We start from the raw sequence: 13,982 nt of genomic DNA, 5'->3' as shown, positions 1-13,982 counted from the left end.
AGATGGTAGTTTCAACGCGCAAGTTATTAAAAGACATCCAAGTCTGTTAATTAAACTCATGCCTTATCTATTTTGCATTTTATCTTATTATTCATCTACTTTAGTCATTTAAAAAATATACATATTATTTATTCAAATATAAATATATAAATATATTAATATAAATGACTATGTGGTCTATGGTCTTGAATAAATTGGATTAAGTAATAACTGATATGGAAAATTGTTGCAACAAGAAAGTCAACTTTCTTGACACTTCTCGATGCTGATCAATGACTAATCCCACTCAAACTGTCACTCATCAAAGCTGTTAGAATGCTCTGCATCATCATATAACAATGTGGCGGCCGATTACAAACTCATGTTCAATACGGACAAAGTGTTTATAATTGTAATAAGCCTAACAAGCACCACGAACATGTGCTTTAGAATATAGTTTCTATGTAGATATGTATGTAGGTGCATAATGCATCGAAAAGCCAACATAATGCGTTGATGCTGACCGTCGGATGTACTTATCCAATATGCGAATGGCAATGGACTATTATTGTGTGCGAGTCAGGAATACTAAAATTCTACAAAACCCTGATCACGATTGCCGGAAGTAATTATTGATATTTTTAACTCTATTCTTCCATTTTTGGGTATTTATGAATGTATTGATGCCTTTGAAAAATAAAAGGGAATTTTTTATAGAGATTAAATTAAAATAAAATGAGTTGATATCAATTTTATCTTTAATCGTTAATTTTTATACTAAAAAAATTAGCTTATTAAATTATTTAAAGACTAATTTATTTATTTTTAAAATTAATTTTAAAAAAACGCGACCGTAGAAATAATTTATTTGTTTAAATTGTTAAGAATTGTTAAGATAAGGTAAGAATTTGGGGTGTGAAACATTATTAACAAGTTAGGAATTGGATCTGAATATACTGGAAAATTGAGTTGAAATGTCTAGTGTAATGAATAATTAAAAAAATATTCCGAGAGCTAGACAAGCATACTAGGAATATTAAATGGCAACAAAATGGCAGTCGAATGTCCAATAAGGGTATATATTGAGGAGAATAGCGAGAGGGTTTCAGAAAAATATCACCCAGAGATTCTATCGCTCTTTTGGTCTGCACGTTCTCCGATTACGTGACGCGGATCGAAATATATTCTCTGTACGGAAGTTTAGTAGATGAGGGTTGAAATTCAGACTGCGCAAGCGTATCTAGTAAACTACTGTAGCAAGTGGAACTTGAAAACTCCGCCCGATAGTACAGGCAGACATGCACATTGTTCAATTTTGCTGTAGCTACATGCTGGATTACACATCACCGCCCACAATATGTGCTCCATATTATGTCTGCTGATGAGAAAGTTGAAGACTCTTTTCACTTAGTTCAATATTATTCATAAATAATATAAACTTTTATAATATTATATTATTAAATATCATCATTTTTTTGAACCTGAATGATTAACAAATATATTTACTGATCAAATCATATTCTTGGATCAAAAATAATTCGTTTATTGATCATAGTATTCTTAAATTAAATAATAATATTTGTCCAACGATCCATTTTGTCTTTATTCATGTTATGTTGAACATAAATTCCAATTTTATTCAAGAATAAAATAATTATTAAGCCAAGAATATGATTTGTTAAAATATATTTCAAAAAATCAATCATAAAATGAAATAAATGAATATATTGTTTTAAATATTCGTCCTTCAAAATAAATATAATAAAATTTTTTGAGTTTCAGAGGATTAATTATTGCATTTAATGAAATATTAATAATGATTGAAAATGATGTTTTAATGAGCTTCAATTTAAAAATCCCCAATTATTTGAAATATGATGGCCGAAGTAGTTAGGTTTTATGTTGGTCCAACATGGCGATTGAATTTATAGATCATTAAAATCCCTTTAGCTTGGCTAACTAATTAATACACAAATTTTTTTTATGTCAATAAAAAAAAAGCTTGTTAGACTAATGAAATATTTTTTTAAAGAAAAAACCGTCGTTAGGTTAATAAAATTTTTTTTCTTCATCTATCAAAGATCATCTCATTCATGGTTTTAAAAATTTTTAAATCTTCAATTTAAAAATAAATTTCTAAAGTCTCTGCATCATTTCATGAAATAATAATAATTTTCTTTATGAATAACTCATAAAATAGCTTATAAAACAAAGTCAATATTTTCCAAGATACAAATATTTAATATTTAAATAATAAATTTTTTCAACTTCTCTACTCCAAGTAATTACTTTACAAAATGGTTGAACTCTGAAAATACAAACATTGTTCTCTAATAAAATTTACTTATGCATTAAATAATTATTAAATTTTTTTAATTTTATTCAAAATTACAGATAAAAAAAACTTCATACATTTCTTCATCAAATATTTTCCCAACAAAACAATTTGATTCTCGATAACTTCGAAATGACCAAAAAAAACATCGTTGCGTTTAATTACATCAATTAAGCACATTTAATATCAGAGTTAAAAATTGTATATGAAATGTCGTATATTTTCGTTGGCACAAACAGCATTTGGTCAGAATGTAACTAAAATTTACAACAATGTTACTGTAGAAATTGAGATTGAAAAAGAGTTAAATGGGGAGTAAAATGAAATAGAAGGGCCGAATACAAAGAAAGTTATGGTACGTGAGGCCGCGGGCGTTTTACTAGGCACGACAAACGAATTGACAGAGGAAGAAGACGAGGAATCTATAACGTAATGGAACCGGCTAAATGGAATTGTAATCAAATCGACTGATACATGGAACTAAAATTTCATTATCCATAGGTCATGTTGTAATATGAAAAAAAAATATCCACGACAAAATTAATTTAAAAAATTTTTTTTCCAATTCACTAAAACTATTTTAATGTTAAAATACATCATCATTCAAATCTCAGTTTAAATATTGATAGTTTGGCAATGATATCTGAGTAATTAAATGATTCTTTTGCTATCGATTGCCCTGTAAGAAGCATGATATCAATATCGGGTCAAAAATCCTGATAAGGCTCTTCACTAACATGTGAACCCTCGTTTTTCTCGATAACTTTTATTCTGACGACAGTTTGGGTTAGTCACTCAGTGATGTGAGCAACGAAACACGTGATTAAAATTAATTAATTAAAGTTAATTTAATAATTACTTCAAAAACAATGATTGACTTTATTTTAAATTTATTTTTCACCAAAATTCAATCAGCATAATAAGGAAAAAAAAACAAAAAATAAATGTGATAAAAAAGAAAAAATGTCTTGAAAGTGATTAGGAAGACAGATTATAAAATCTCCAATATAAGAAAAATACTTCCAATTGTTTCAGTAAAAATATTTTTTATCAAAATATCACAGTGATCTTGTGAAGTCTGTTATCTACGTAATACTCGGCATTTTTAAAAAAGATATTTTTAAGTGAGCAATTTAATAAGTTAATTAAAGATAAACGTGATGAAAGTAACAATAAAAAAAGTTTCTTTCTGGTTGAAAGCTAAATTATTTATTCTCTGTTTTGTGTATGGTTTTTATTTTATCCTAAAACGTTTAGTAAAGTGGGCTTGGAATCCGAAAAAATTTTTCGATATGAGACAGAGAGATAAACCACCACTTTGTCTTGTTGATAATAGTCTTGGTAAACATTCATATGTAAAATTAAAGGTAGGTATTATTTTTTACTATTTTATTTTATAAATAATACTTCTACTACGTCATTTTGACCTCATGATAAGCGAGATACAAAACATTGCAAGAGAGTGTTGTTAAAATTTTATTATCTTTACTTGTATGATCGTAACGTTAAAAATCGTTATAAAAAAAGTAAACAGACATATCTGAAACAATAATTAATGATGTTTCATGTCGATTAATTCAATGGATGCTGATTAAAAAATGGTGAAATATTTGTAATGTAATAATAATAATGATTATAAAAGCTAAATAGCTGTATTAGCAGCTATTTGTTTTATTAGATTTAACATTTACGTTTTATAAAACACATAATCATCAAAAAATATTAATCAACCTGCATCATTGAATAAGGTATTTATATATTAATAGTATCATGTAATTTTTATAAAATTATCAGAATTTAATTTCACTGAAAAAATATTTTTTGATAAAAGTAAGAAAAAAATAAACTAATTAATTAATTATCAATTAATAGTTATCATAAGGTGACTGATTAGTAAATAATTTTTTAAAAAAAATGAATCATTGAAGTGATACTGATATTAATTGTATAAAATCATTCTAGGGTATAAAGTTCCATTATGTGGAAGCTGGAGAAATGAATAAACCACTTGTATTATTATTGCACGGTTTTCCTGACTGCTGGTTATCTTGGAGAGAACAATTACCAATTTTATCCGAGCATTATAGGTTTTATTATCCTCATAAAGTATATTATTACGTTCAAGTTAAATCTTTCAACATGAATTTAATTACTTAATTAATTCATTCTGCTAGGGTTATTGCATTAGATTTAAAAGGGTTTGGAGATAGTGATAAACCCACCAACAGACGATCGTATAAGATAGAAATCTTAATAAATGAACTACATCAGTTTATATCGACGCTTGGAGTTGCTAAATGCAATATTATTGGCCATGATCTTGGTGGTCTCTTGGGATGGTTTATGATAGGCCTTCACAGTGATATCGTTGATAAATTCATTGCTATTTCTAGCCCACATCCTAATTTTTATTGGATGGAAATGGCCAAGAATAACATATTTAACAACAAGTATAACATTATTTATTAATATCAGATTGATAGTTTAATGTTAACTTTCAAGTAGTAACTAGCTCTGTAATAATTGTATGTAAGAATCTCAACCTTTAGTGAGATTTCTACTTTTAGATGGATACATTTTAGTAGACTACCTTTTTTACCAGAAATGGATGCTCTGAAGGAAGACCTTTCTGTTATCAACGATACTTTTAAGCATCTGGAGATAAACCAGAAAAGAGAGGAAAATTATGTTGAAGCTTATAAATATGCATTCAGCAGAAGTGGTAAATAATATTTACATTACACATATCTACAGATAATTATTCCATTAAATTAATTTCTTCATTGTTTGAAAAGAAAAAAAAATATACTTATTTTCTATCAATGATGCAATATATATATAGATATGTTTATATAAATAAATGATTAAAAATGCATAACTGATGGAATAAACTTTTTTTCATAATTAGAGGATTGGACAGGGCCAATAAATTACTATCGAAATTTACCATTTGTTCGATTAAACTCAAGCGAATGTTTCAACAACCAAACACTATTGATTGTTGGTAACCTAGACTCTGGTGTATCGCTTGAAAGTATTATTCAAAGTTCAGAATACGTCGACAGGTTTACTATTAAAGTTATTACAGGTGCTCGTCATTTTCCGCACCAAGAAAAGCCTAATGTCGTGAATCAAATAATACTGAATTTCCTTTTAGGTAAATATGATAAAATGTTAATTATATCAATAAAATATTCAGCATACTCAGTGAATATTATACTTGCACATTTTTTTATTTTATATACTACAGGTCCACCAACCATCAATGATAAAGGATCAAGAAAGGGAATTGTTTCTACATGGCTAGGTTCCTTAAGCAGTACAGTTAAATATGGGAATCAAGTATTTGATGCAGTCCATAAAAGAACAAATGGTGTTGTAAGTCATCTTCAGAAAGTCTATTTACTTCATTAAACTACTATTATGTCATATTTTAATTAATATCATTATTAATTCATAACATTCCAATTATTACTTATCTTCTAAACCTTTTCAGCTCGTAAAATGATAAGGCTAATTTCGAATGCTAGTAATAATTGTTCTGAAAATATTTTTATCTGTTTCCTCATCGTACAATTAATAATAAACAATTTATTTAGGATAAATTACGCAATAAAATACTTGAGTAAATAAAAATACTAAAAACTATATTTTATCTTAAAAACTGTTGAATCATCGTACTGAGGTAGAAAATTGATGTAAGTTGATTGTAAATATTTTAAAATAAAATTAGGAAATCAGATGATTGTTCCCATAAAATTTGTAAAGATGTATTTTGCAATGTTGTTGCATTCCAGTGCCTAAAATTGATTTTAAATTTAACTTACCAATTCTGGTGGGGTTCTAATACTTTTCCTGAAAAAAAAAAAAATTTAGCTAATATCATGTTACACTATAAATTATTATTTCTTAATTAAATATTTTACCTTTTAAAGTTTTCTCCATCTTCAATAGTTTCTGGTAATTTACAATCCATCGTCTCTGGTAAGAAATAACAGAGTCCAGCTCCAATTATTGGTCCCACACCAAAGAGCAATGGTGCTATCCAAGATTCACCCTGTGACAATTAAATTAATTCAAATGATCCAATTTAATTAGAAAGTAAATATTATTTTCAATATAAATAACATAAAATTACGTACTATTGTAGCGATGAATGGTGCAATCATGCTACCAACTCGAGCGGAAACACTGCAAACTCCAAATCCAATATTCCTGACGACAGTCGGAAACAGTTCTCCAGTGTATAAGTAAATTGTTGGAAAACTAACAGTCATGCCAGTAACACCAAGAATTGCGAAGCTCGTTTTCGCAGTCTCATTATTTAGTAGAGGTATTATCAGTAATAAACTGATTCCTGATATCAGATTTGCTCCAATTAAAATTTTCAATCGAGACATTCGAGATATTAGAAAATAAACAAGGATAATTCCTGGTAATTGGAAAGTAGCTGAAATGCGAATACAGTAATAAATTTTTTTTAAGCAAATGAAATAAAATTATTAGATTGAATATTACAACATGATTTTATATTTACCAGAAAGTGCAATGTTAATTAAAACATTGGCTCCAAATTGTGAGAGGTATTGATTCAAGCCAAAGAAACAAATACCACAAACTAACCAGTTGAAAGTGATACAAATGGTTTTGATTCTCATATTTGGAGTTCGTAATAAATCTAGAATATTGTATGTTTTTTGCGGAGTGTCATCAGTTTCTTTTCCTGCTTCATTTTCATGCGCTTCAATAGCAGCATTTACTTTTTCTTGAGGAATTTTATTTTTTTTCGCAGCTATCTCTAATATTTTTCTAGCTTTCTTCACTTTTCCTACGGCTAAAAGCCATCGGGGAGATTCTGGAATCAACCTACAAGCAAAGATTAAACCAATTTAATGTCGTCAAATTAGTTAAATCATAAGTTCTTGGAAAAAATTTTTTCCGTCAGCAAAAGTTGAATCAGAGGAAAACCTTCGATTCACATAATTATTTTTTTCCTTATAATTTAATAGATTATATACCTTTAAATATTATTTAATTCATTAATTGCAAATATGATTAATACTTTCAAAGCTATTCGTCAAAATAGTTTTCATAAAAAAAATATTAGTTATTTACTGATAATTTTTTATCATTTTTTTATGCTGATTCCCTGTCTACAACCTTGTTGACTATAAGGATAATTAGATTTAATTCATTTAATTACCAATAGTATGATATTAAAATAAATGGAGGGACTGATACTGCTAATAAGTATCCATCCCAGGTTCCGGTTAGCCAAGAAATTCCTGACACACTCAAAAAACCAAGAATAAATGGAATATGAAATAAAACTGAGATTTTTGAGCGCCATTCAATGCCAACAATCTCCATAACTAAAAATAGAATAAATACTCTGATTAATCGATCAATTAATTAATCTATTGATAAACGTCTATTAAATAACTCCATCATAAATTGACAATCAACACAATGTTACTGAAGGGCAGGATTTAAGACGAAAACTTACATATTACGAAGCTGATAAGCATCGTTCCACCAGTTGCTATTGCGGAAATGAATTTAAACACCACAAATAATTCATACATTGGCATAAATGCACTCAGCATTCCAATCAATGATTGAACTATTACAGCGATCATCAAAGGAATTTTCCGGCCAATTCTGCAATTATTAATTACAATCAATAAGTTATTTATATCAATCGATAGAAGATCAACATGGGGTCAAGAGAACTTCGTTATTATGATAGGGTCATAGTAAATGAATTGCATTATACATATTTGTCCAGAACTTACTTATCTGCTATTATTCCGAATGACATGTTACCAATTAAAATTCCTAATTGTGTCAATAATTGTACTAAGTTGGCCAATTGTTTTCTATCACAAACCAAATTCCACTGAAACATAAAATATTTATTAATCATATTATCATTTATTACATAAAAATAATTAAATAATGAAATCATTAATTGACAAGATTTATTTTCTTAAATTTGTTTGAATTAGTTCAACTACTTTAATCTTATCTAAACCTTTTAAAATACTTAAAAGTTTTCTTGATGAAGATTAAAAGAAAATTATTGTTAGAACATTACTTGTTCTAATAATATCTTAGCATTTACAATGATATTTTAATTTGATGACGATGTTATGTTATATGATGAATTAATAATAGTAGTAATTCTATTCTATAAATTAGAAAAAAATTGTAATTCAATCCTATAGTAGAATTTTTATAATTAGAAATAGAAGTTTACCTCGCTGATGATAGTAGAATTAAAAACACTCGTATCATAGTCAAAAGATGTACATTTTTGTTCTGTATTGTTGACTATGACTTCACAAACGTTTACCACATCAGTTTTTGGATCACTTGGCGATGGAGATATGCATGTGTAATTGACTTTTGGTGCTAATACAGATATTGAAAGCTGATGCCATGCAGCAGGAAAATTGATGAGAGAAAGTGCAAGTGTAATGATTATCTGCCAAGGACCCATGACTCCCATAGCATCTTGAATTGGGTCCAAGGACTTATATTCTGCAAATGGAAAAAAACAATTATCTATTTCATTCAAATATTCAATATTATTACTTAAGATTAGTATTTATATTGAGTAATTACTTTTAAATTGAAAAAATAAAGAACCTGTTTATATTCATGATTCAGTTACAAATAATAATATCATGTTTAACCACTACACGTGTGGTTAAACCACGTGGAAATGATAGAACTTGAGGAAATTATTTTTCATTTCAAAGGAATGAATAATTTTTACAGGAAGAAATATTTTTTTTTGTAGTTTCACTGAGCAGATAATCAACGATTATTCATTTAGAATGATAACAATATTTGTTTTGTTGTAGAATATAATAAATAGTTGATAATTTTTACGTTGAAAAGAAAGTTAAATTCGACAGACCAAAAAAACCTTGATAAAGAATTTTTGGTAACTATTATAATACGTTAACCGCCAATGCATTCTGATGCAACTAAATGAACGCGTGGCGTTGGTCTGTACTGGGAACAATATTTGTGTTTATGTCCATAAATGAAAACTAAAAAATATCATTAAAAATTTAGCTTACCTTTTTTGGATTTGTCCGCCATTTTTCAAGCCCCAATTTGCTTAGAAATTCTAGTTGAAGCAGTTAGTGATTTATTCAATCCACACTTATTTGGATGGACGATCTTGCCCGTGCGAAATACACCGGTGGACTAACTGTCTACTATGTAGTCGACTATCTAAGATCTAAGTTTACAAACTTACTGTTCCTGCGTGTCGAATAGGTTTCCTTCTCTCTCGTATCGGTAAAAAATGTGATAGTTCAATTTTTTAACTATTTTCTTTTAACTCCAATATTGAAAAATAACCGAATGTTGTGTTAATAATTTATTTACTGTCTAAAAAAAAATGTTAAAAGTATGTAACTAATTTTATTGAGGTCATTAACAATTTCTCTGAATTAATTTCATTAATTCAAACTAATGTATAAAAAAAGGGATATAATCAGAAAGTTATTGAAATAAATTTTGTAACCGATCATACAATTGAAAAAATGTAGTTTACTTGAATGTTACGAGAGGTAGTGAAGCGTGAAATTCAGTCTCGTGTAGTAAATACTGAAGAATGAACGAAAGAAGGAAAAAAGTAACAAAGCCGGTTTGAGTAACGTTTACTCTGAATGAGTCTATACTTTAGAAAGAGATGATGGCATTCTGTCTAGTGTATTCTTTCTTCAAGCAATTCCGAAGAATTAAATGGTTTACAATTAATTAAGCCGCTTGTGACAATTATCAAGATAAATTACAATTGATGAACACTACATTTGTAAATATACACAATCTATACTAAAAATCTTTCTGATAAAGGAATATTTGAGTTATCATTAAACTTCAAATAAATATTTATGTGATTTTATCACTAAAAGAACGTGTTAAAGACTAGAATTATCATTACTATTTTATCTAAATTATGGAATAATTCTCTATCCATAAAACTTATTTTCGGACATGAAAAATATATATTACTTATAATGTTAAACACTTGATAAAATACTAGAATTATTTTGAATCAGGCTATTTAATCGAGTAAAAGCTTTCTTTCTAATGCATTATTTACAGAATACTTTTATATTCCCCTTCTTTCTCTCCCTCTCTCCTAGAGTCTCTTGAGAATACGATTCTTTAAGAAGACTCATAGCCTGACTAAGTATTCATTGTCCAATCGACTATATAGAGTTGGTAAATACAACTGGGTCATCATATAAAGTGTTTCAAATGAAGGAAAAAAACTCCGTTTTCTTTTATAGAGAATTACTTGTTTTTATAATTATCGTCGGTTCACATATAAAAATAAGTCTTATCGTATTGGCTATTAATCTTGTCATATTAACTATTGAATAAAAAGTTACAATTATGATTTATCGAAATAAGATTCTAATACTCTATTCGCAGATTTCTTTGATTGATTATCAACTGATTCAGAATCAGAAAGTTTTCTTTTTTTTGTATCTGAATGATTAAAACCACTTGACTCTTCCTCGAATCTTTTTTTAGCTATTTTACCGAGTTCAACGCTCTTGAGATCAGGAAATTCCTTCTGAAGATCTGCTTTATTTTTTAAATACCATTGAACAAAATTATCGCCTTTTCTTTGACTAGATCCTGTTAGATTTTGCTTCGATGATACTGGAGTTACTGTGGGGGTTTTGATTTTTTGTGGCTTCTCTGGTAAAGAGTTAAGCCCTTCTAACCCTTTATTAGCCGATGAGGTTGCCTTCTTTAGAAATGGATTACGCTTTATTATACTTGAAGTCAATGGTCTAATTTCAATTGATGCAGGTGTTTGTCTAGTGAGTGGTGTTAACGTGACATCACTATCTTGTGTCGCTTTTAATTCACTATCATCCATACCAGCAAAAATATCATCTTCCTCTTCTGCTGGTTCATCATTTTTTCTATTTTTTTCTTCTGCAATATTTTGAAGTTTTTTCACTAATGCTGTATTGCCTTTTTGTGATGCGTATCGTATCGCTAATTCAATAATATTCAATGGAGCGATATGCTGACATAAGTCAACAGCACGAAATTCTGTATTTGTTTGATGAGCGAAAGCGATAAGTGCCAATAAAGCCCTGGATTCTTCGCTAGGATTACTACCTATTTGCCACAACGGAGCTTCAGTCTTAGTCTTTTCAGATTCTAATTCACAGAGAGGTAGCGTAAGAGGTATTTCAGTCATTATCGGACGTGGAGTAGTGGGAGGATAATAACTTCCTTTACATAAAATACAGCGAATGCACCTTTCTGTTTCACTAACTGTGATAATAAAATAATTATCTAATTTCCCCTTTGAATATTTATCTGTATCAGCTGCAACTCGCCATAGATTAGACTGCCGATTAAATATTTTGATGACTCCTTCTGAATCCATGACCACTGGTGAGCCAAGATCAGATAATCCAAGCCACATTAACTTGGCAGCTGGAGAAAGTGGCACACTAAGTGTCCGACTTTTCAAGTTAATTCCACGTATTTGTATCCACATCAGATTCATCTGTTGATCTTTGGAGGCACCCACACCAGTATGGTAAGCCACAATCAGACAGTTTTTCAACGCATTCATTGCTACAACTGAACCTGGAATCGCTATGATTTCTCTTTGAATACCAGAAACCATAAATAGTCGCAAATTTCTACGAGATGTTGCTAAAGCTACAAAGTTATCTCCAGCAGCAATACATTCAGATTCTTCACCTTCTGGAAAATCAATTGTCCATTCTTTATTACCAGGACCCCATCCTTGAAGAGCTATTACAACTAGTTTACTTGTATTCCCATCATTCGACTGACAACTCAAGGCCAACGCTTCAGTAGATAATGCGGCTAAGGTGTGGTTAAGGTAATTCACTATGTGCATACTATTATGAACAGATGTATCGTGAAACTCTACTTCAATACTCGCTTCACCGCCTTCTTCATTCTGATAACATTTAACCATTCCAACATCATTGAACATCATGAAGCGTGAAAGTAAATGAGCTGGTGTTGATCCTGGTTGAAAAGGTTCTTGAAGATATATTTCTGGTAAAACTTGCTTTGATTCTTTTATATTTTCTGTTGTATCACTAGTAACACTTTTCTGATCATCATCAAAGTTGACAGACGTTTTTATTTTATTTAATGAAATTACATTTTCTCCGTCGTCATCGTCATCATCTTCAGGAAATAAATTATCATCAATAGCATGACCATTTTCAATTGGTTCTGCTTCAGTACTTTCGGTAGATACATCGTTGCTAACAGTGACACAACCTAATTGACCTAAACTGTCACAAAATGCTATCTCTACAGGTTTTTTTAGATTCCAAGCTATAGCAGTAACTTTGACATTTTGTGGATGCTCTGTGTAACCTATCACTTGTTGAATCTGCGTATCCCAAACGACGATTTCACCAATAACTGAACAAGCAGCTAATCTAGATCCACATTCAGAATATTTACATATATTTAATTCTGCTTTTAAGTTAGGGCACTTTAATTTGTTAATTTCTTTCCATGTTTCTCTTTGAATAATTATTACATCTTTACCATGAGGATATGCTAAGGTACTTCCATCTTTACAATTAAACGAAGGTGTACAAAGAGCTTTGGCCGTGAAAAAAGAATTACATTTAGGAACAATATTATTCCACGTATGAATTGATTTTTTTTCTTTGATATTCCATACTTTTATACTTCCATCAGCACTAGAAGAAGCAACAAATTCTTCCTTTGGATCTAACGATAATCCTAGGATAGGAGCTTCGTGACCTTCAAGATCAGTGCAATCATGTGTTTCGATGTTATTCACTTTGATTCTCCAGTTGCATGATCCAGAAACAATTAAATTACTGTTTCTCCTAGTATCTAAAGCTGATACAGCAGAATCAAACCTTGCAACGATTCCTTCACGATCTAAATTAGGATATGTAAGTATTTGAATTGTATTATTATCATTACCCACATAAATGTTATTATTTTTAGCGATACACGCAATTGCTTGCTCAGCAACACAAACTGCAGATGGGTCATCATCCATCAAATCAACCCAAAATCTTGCGTCACCGTCCGCTCCACATGTTATAAATCCACCTCTAAAATAACAATGTAATTAAACTCATTTGATTTTTACACATAACAAATATTTAACTAAGTAGTAAATATATAATAATTATAAATCAATCATCAATAATAAATAGAACAAAAAATTGTATTCGATATTGAATTAATTTACTTACTTTTCCCCCGTAAAATAACAAACGTCTGTATGACCATCTGAATGAGCATATCTAGTATGTTGAATTTTTAAAGCCATCGTATTAATGTTTTAACTTTTTTTTTACAATAAAAACCTCTTTTAGAGCATTTAAAGAATCAATTTATTCTAAATAACACGCAATGTTTATCACTCTCAGCGCATGCTGCACTTTTTCTAACCTAACTGACTGATTTTGGCGCGCATCTTGGCGCTACAAATCCATTTTCTAAGAAAGTGACTATAGCGCCATCTAAAGTTATAAGCACAGTTTCTTTCGAGTATGTACCTACAGATAAAATAAACAATCAATTTATCGATAACTGGTATATGTCATGTGTCAAATTCAATTGATAAAAAAGTTTT

General features: G+C 29.3%; 2 protein-coding genes across 4 annotated transcripts; one reads left to right on the top strand and one right to left on the bottom strand.

Moving 5' to 3' along the window:
• The first annotated feature begins 3,100 nt into the window (after positions 1–3,100).
• Positions 3,101–5,949, top strand: LOC118072615 (epoxide hydrolase 4-like). 3 transcript variants are annotated; one of them, XM_035092623.1, is made up of 7 exons: positions 3,101–3,681; positions 4,277–4,401; positions 4,489–4,764; positions 4,882–5,036; positions 5,223–5,471; positions 5,565–5,692; positions 5,811–5,949. In XM_035092623.1, exons 1-7 carry the CDS (start codon positions 3,475–3,477, stop codon positions 5,820–5,822), a joined length of 1,152 nt encoding a protein of 383 aa, XP_034948514.1. In that variant the 5' UTR covers positions 3,101–3,474; the 3' UTR covers positions 5,823–5,949. The 3 variants fall into 3 exon arrangements, with proteins under 3 accessions (XP_034948514.1, XP_034948513.1, XP_034948515.1); XM_035092622.1 differs by lacking the exon at positions 5,811–5,949 and having other exon boundaries at positions 5,565–5,751; XM_035092624.1 differs by lacking the exons at positions 3,101–3,681; positions 5,811–5,949 and adding an exon at positions 3,715–4,062 and having other exon boundaries at positions 5,565–5,751.
• On the bottom strand, positions 5,689–13,799 carry LOC118072616 (WD repeat and HMG-box DNA-binding protein 1-like). Its single transcript, XM_035092626.1, has 10 exons — positions 13,600–13,799; positions 10,797–13,455; positions 8,574–8,849; positions 8,110–8,213; positions 7,821–7,975; positions 7,518–7,686; positions 6,852–7,180; positions 6,457–6,764; positions 6,241–6,371; positions 5,689–6,169 (listed from the first exon to the last, which is right to left on the bottom strand). Exons 1-10 carry the CDS (start codon positions 13,674–13,676, stop codon positions 6,133–6,135), a joined length of 4,245 nt encoding a protein of 1,414 aa, XP_034948517.1. The 5' UTR covers positions 13,677–13,799; the 3' UTR covers positions 5,689–6,132.
• Between the last annotated feature and the right edge of the window lie 183 nt (positions 13,800–13,982).

Source organism: Chelonus insularis, unplaced genomic scaffold (assembly GCF_013357705.1).
Source record: "Chelonus insularis isolate UGA/USDA-ARS -01 unplaced genomic scaffold, ASM1335770v1 contig_94_pilon, whole genome shotgun sequence".
Lineage (NCBI taxonomy): Eukaryota > Metazoa > Arthropoda > Insecta > Hymenoptera > Braconidae > Chelonus > Chelonus insularis.
The sequence above is the reverse complement of the archived record's forward strand: the minus strand, read 5'-3'. Positions and strand labels throughout refer to the sequence as shown.